We start from the raw sequence: 6,106 nt of genomic DNA, 5'->3' as shown, positions 1-6,106 counted from the left end.
ACATAAAAAAAAAAGATTTTTGTCAACAAAAATAAATAAATAAATAAATTCTCAAGCAACTAAGGTTCAGACAACTGATAATTAAGTGGAGAGCCTACTCCATTCCTAAATATATTTAAAATCTATTAATTTTTCTTCTCTCTCCTCTTTCTCCCTCCATTCCTCCCTCAATCTCTAGTACTTTTAAGAAGTGGATTATGCCAAAACCAACATCTTAATGGAGGAATTCTATAAATAATTGTTTAAAAATAATAACCATACTGTTATGGCATTAAGTGCCCAAATCTAATTATCCTTTATACTTTTTCCCGTAGGTAAAGCCACACAGTGTTTCTCTCCTGTTAACTGCCCAGATTCCATGGAAAATAATGTTACTGAATTTATCCTCATGGGCCTTTCCCAAAATAAGGAAGTACAGCAGCTATGCTTCTTTTTGTTCCTACTGTTTTATATGATTCTCACGACTGGAAATTTTTTCATTATAATGACCATTCAAAGGAGCCCAAGTCTCAACTCTCCAATGTACTTCTTCCTTAGCTTCCTGTCCTTTGTCGACATCTGCTATTCCTCTGTTACAGCCCCCAGGCTGATTACTGACTTTCAAGCCAAGGTCAAAAGAATCTCTTTTGTGGGTTGTATGGTCCAGCTCTTTTTTGTCCATCTATTTGGCTGCACGGAGATCTTCATCCTCACGGCGATGGCCTACGACAGGCACGTAGCCATCTGTAAGCCTCTATGCTATTTGACCGCCATGGACTGGAAGGTCTGCTCCACACTGGTGGTGTCTTGTTGGTTAGGAGGGTTTCTGCATACCTTTATCCAGACCATGCTCACTGTACAACTGCCCTTCTGTGGCCCCAACCTGATTGACCACTACTTCTGTGACGTCCACCCTTTACTGAAGCTGGCTTGCACAGACACGTACGTGGTGGGGCTCATTGTGGTGGCCAACAGTGGCCTGATTTCACTCAGCTGCTTTGTCATCCTTGTGGGCTCTTACATCGTCATCTTGCTTTCCTTCAAGACCGCTGATCAGAGGGGAGGCGCAAGGCCCTGGCCATGTGCACTTCCCACATCACTGTGGTGATCTTGTTTTTCGTCCCTTGCGTCTTCATCTACTTGAGACCTTCCACCACTTTTACTGAGGACAAGATGGTGGCTGTATTTTACACCATCATCACACCCATGCTGAACCCTCTAATCTACACCCTGAGAAACACAGAGATGAAAAATGCCATGAAGAGACTGTGGATCAAGAGGTTTGGGGGAAGAAATACGAGAGATCCTGATGGGAAGTTCAGTGGGACTGGCACAGTCTCAGTTGTACCGATTTCCAAAAGAGTTGCTGGAAATGAGTCCATCATCATCCCTTAATCCTATCTCACAAATAAACAATTTGTATTGTATATTAATATCATAGAAAGAGTCTGGATTTGAAATGCAAAGATCTAGTTTGGATAGCCTACTCTACCAACCACGAGTAGGTTGACTTTAGAGATATTCTAAAGCTACTCTTATATCTGATGAGAGATAGTCCCTTCTGGGTGCCCTGGGTGGAATAAACACTGGTACAGAGAAATCTGACAGCCACAGTCTATTTGCTTACATATAGTGCTGTTGTCTCTGAGCAGGAGCCTCTAAGTGGTGTGGTATTATCATAAAGGAATGACACCAAAAATAAATGCTGGAGTTGATTTCACTGCCCTTTGCCTTTCCTGTGTCCTCACTTGAAGCTAGAGATGAAGCTACATTTCCCACCACTTCCCAGGGTTACACGAAGAATCAGACAAGAGGAAGTGGATTGAAATTTTGTCAGTGGTGGGAGCCGCATTCACTGATGTTGTTACTGTTAACTTGGCAACCCTAGACGTCTAGACAACACTCATTCGAAGGATTCATTTTGAGGTTAGAGGTTTCTCTCACATAATTTTCTTTAAACATTCCATAAACAGAAGTTGTTTATATGACATTACAGAAGCAGCTAAACTGGACTCAGAATTTTTAAAAAACATATTCAGTATAGGGCTATCTGAGCCAAGGAGAGGGTTTGTAATGGATGTTGCGGTGAGCCACGTAGCCTCCTTCAGGAGAGAGGTGCGCACTCCCTCAGCTGCCAGGAGGGATGGTTGCTCCTAACTCACTTCATTCCCCCGGATAGTGCCTTACCCCAGGGGAGCCCCAGTATCATGTCCTCTTCCTCCAGCAGGCTGGATCCAAGACTAGTCTACTTGCTGGGCAGAAAGACTTGAGCCTCTTGCCTCATCTTGAAACAACTCTGAAGGGTAATCCCAGCCTTAAATCTCCTTGGAGGACCATCTAAGATCCTTTTTGTAATTGTATCATGATTCAGCTTCCTCTGCCCAATTCTGCTCCTTTCACACTTTTACAAACGTTGATCTTGGGAGCACGTCCTGATAAATGTTTACACACAAACTCAATCTCAGAGGTGTTTCCTAGGGAACTCAACCTTTGACACAGATTTACAATAAGAAGGAAAAAACGTATGCAGATATTAAAATAATTGAATTTTTTTGGCATGACTTGAAGAGAGGAGAGTTCTTTCGAGCAGGCTTACCTAACTTGTATAACAATAGCATGAATGTACCAAAATGTACATTTTAATTTTTCAGATACAAGGTAAATTAATGCAATTGATTTATATCTAGCTGACTAGCACCTTCATAACCTCTCATCATTGAAAACCAAGAAATCTGAACAGTTCTGAGTGAATTGAGTGAGTGATCTTTTTCATTTTTCTCTCCTGATGAGTGAGGGAGTAAATCCTGGATTCCTCCAAGAATCGGTTGAGGACTTTAAAATTTTCAAGGAAGATGCTTAAAAAAATAAAAAGCGCAGGGGCTCCAACTGCTGTGTGCTGATTGTTTCTGTCCTCCCTTTTTTCTCCTACCCTTTATCAAGAGCACAGTAGTAGCTAATATTTTAGGACTCAGATCAGATAATGATTGACTTGACAGCATCCCACAGAACTATGACTACGTGTAGAGAATATAAACATTTTATACAAAATGAGGGCAAGGGTAGATTCTGAGCAGCATCACGGTGAAGTCCTGAACACTCTCTGTACTCCAGACCACTCTCCACTCTGATTCACCATGGTCTATGTCCCCTGAGGTGAACTTCATAGATGGCTGCAGTGGGTTCCCCTACACTGTAATAAATAAAAAGAAAACTGAGAAAAGACATCACTCCCTCGATCTTCTTGCCACATTTTTTACTTGTCGGCCAAACTGCTATTTGCCTCCACAAGTCTCAAGACCTCAGGAGAGCTGTAACATTGTTTGCCACTGAGATTGCTGTAGTTTTCAGCAATGACCCTGGGCGTGAAATTTTCCTCACTCAGATCCAAATAAAGTCAGCCCTCTCCAGAAGTGGGTGTGTGAGTGTGTGTGTGTGTGTGTGTGTGTGTTGTGTGTATGTATATATATATATATATATACATACACACATACTCCAACATAGTAATGGTGGTAAGTAAATCACTTATAACTCTAATATAATGGCTAAAACAATAAAAATATTAAAAATAACTAACTACAATAATTTTTTAACAGACACACAAGGTAAAAAGATGTAAATTGTGACATCAAAAACAAATGTAGGGGTTAGTAAAAATGTCAAGCTTTAGCATACATTTGAACTTAAGTTGTTATCAGCTAAAAATAGACTCTCATAAATTTGTTTTATGTAAGCCTCATGGCAAACACAAAGCAAAAACCTAGAGTAGACAAACAAGAGAAAAAAAAGGAAGGAATCTAGGCAAATCACTACAGAAAATCATCAAATCACAAAGGAAGAGCACAAGAGAAGAAAAAAGGAGCAAAGGTGTCACAAAACAGCCAGAAAACAATTAACAAAATGGCAATAGTAATTCCATACCAATTAATAATTACATTAAATACGAATGAACTAAATTCTCCAATCAAAAGAGATAGAGTGGATAAGTGAATTAAAAAAAAAAAAACCATGAGCCAACTACATGCAGCTTATATCCCTTCAACTTTAAGGACACATAAATGGAAAAGTGGAGGAATGGAAAAATATATTCCATGCAAATAGAAACCAAAAGAGCAGAGGCTGCTATTCTTAGATCAAAAAAAAATAGACTTTAAGTCAAAGAATGTAGCAAGAGAAAAAGTACATCATGATACAGTAATAAAGGAGTTAATATGTGGAATCTAGCAGAGAAGGAACCAGTGGTTACAGTCGGGAGAGGGAAGGGGGAGGGGCAAGATGGAGGTGGCGGGTTAAGAGGTACAAACTATCAGGTATAAAATAAGCTACAAGGATGGATTGTACAACATGAGGAATATAGCCAATATTTTATAATAACTGTAAATGGAGTATAATCTTTAAAAGTTGGGAATTACTGTATTATATGCCTATAACATAATATTGTACATCAACTATATTTCAATTTTTAAAATATGATATTGTAAAATAAATACATAAATACATAAATAAAATTTTTCTTAAATATATGTGGAATCTAAAATAAAAAGTCAAACTCAGAAACAGAGTAGAAAAGTGGTTTCCAGAGGCTGGAGGATGCAGGAAACAGGAAGAGGTTGGTAAAAAGATACAAATATTCAGCTGTAAGATGAATAAAGTCTGAGGATTTAATGCATAGCACGGTGACTATAGTTGACAACACCGTATTGTATAATTGAAATTCGCTATGAGAGTATAACTTAAATGTTCTCACCAAAAAAAAAAAAAAAAAAGGATACATGGATACATACGTGAGTTTGCTAAGTGATAGATGTGTCCATTAATTAGACAAGGGAATCTTTTCACAATGTATATGAATATCAAGTCACCACCATGTGCATGTTAATTATCTTACAATTTTCTTTGTCCATCATACCTCAATAAAGCTGAAATAAAAAATAAAATGTCAAATAGGAATTTTAAAAATGGTGCTAAGGACTGAATTGTGTCCATCAAAAATTCATTGGTTGAAGCCCAAATCGCTAATGCGATAGTATTTTGAGATGGAGCTTTTGGGAAGTAACTGAGGTTAGAGGAGATTATGAAGGTAAAATACTTGTAATGGGATTAACAGCTTTATAGGAAGAAGATTCTCTCTCTCTCTCCCTCTCCCTCCCTCTCTCTCTCTCTCTCCATCATGTCAGGACACAGCAAGAAGTCAGCCTCTACAGGCCAGGAAGATGTCCTTACCAGGGAACCAATTCCACCAGCACCTTGACCTTGGGCTTCTAGCCTCCAGAGCTATGAGAAATAAATCCCTGTTGTTTAAGCCACCCAGTCTGTGATGTTTTGTTATGGCAGACCAGACTGACTAATGCAAATGAGCACATCTAAGTACACTGATATTGAAAGAGCTCTGAAATGTACCATTAACTTCAAAAAAAAAATAGTTGAAAAACAGTCTGTGTAATATAATAGCATAGATATAAAGAAAAAAGTGTTTATCAAATCTGTGTCTTCTCAGCTGTTTCCACTAACCCGCCATAACTCAGATAATGGCTTCTTTGCATTTAATAGAGTAAGTTCTCTGCTGCTACAATGATCATCAAGGGAAGAAAAAAAGCCAATTAGTTTCCTGTTCTGTGAGTTGGATGATCAGTCAGTCCTCCACTTTCTAGAGGCCACCCTCAGGCTTTATGGCAACCTCTGGCAACTAATTATGCCCTCAGGTGCTGAGGCAAAGAGTTAGGAAAAGTTTGCAAAGGAGCAAATTAGTGTCACCCCTTGGGGATTCTTCAGAGATGACTAAGAATTTCTTTTACCTCCTTGAGATCCCTGGGAGCTTCACGTAAGTAATTAAAGGCATGATTGAAGACTACAAGAATACATCTCTACTAGATGTTCAAACTGCTAATGAGCCAGAGCTCACATACTCCCGTAACCATACGGCGGACCCAAACCTGGACACAGCATCTCCCAGCATCCCTGTTAGGTCCACCAAACCATACGTTTAGAAGCAGCTGGGTCACCACGCCAATGCAGGAAAACAGAAGCCATTTCTTTCACATCTTCTCCTTCCCCAGATGGGTGGCTCTGGCAGGGAGGAGGATACCACCTTTATGGACTCCCTGCTAGGAGCCGGGCACTGTGCTAAGCC

The 6,106-nt window shown here is 39.5% G+C and overlaps 1 protein-coding gene across 1 annotated transcript; it reads left to right on the top strand.

The window, feature by feature from the left end:
* Window positions 1-358: 358 nt before the first annotated feature.
* Window positions 359-1,374, top strand: LOC102514258 (olfactory receptor 4S2-like). Its single transcript, XM_014563959.2, is given in 2 exon segments — window positions 359-1,028; window positions 1,031-1,374. Coding segments are annotated over 2 exon segments (1,014 nt in total).
* Window positions 1,375-6,106: the final 4,732 nt, after the last annotated feature.

The sequence above is a fragment of the Camelus ferus genome, chromosome 10 (assembly GCF_009834535.1).
Source record: "Camelus ferus isolate YT-003-E chromosome 10, BCGSAC_Cfer_1.0, whole genome shotgun sequence".
Classification (NCBI taxonomy): Eukaryota; Metazoa; Chordata; class Mammalia; order Artiodactyla; family Camelidae; genus Camelus; species Camelus ferus.
The sequence above is the reverse complement of the archived record's forward strand: the minus strand, read 5'-3'. Positions and strand labels throughout refer to the sequence as shown.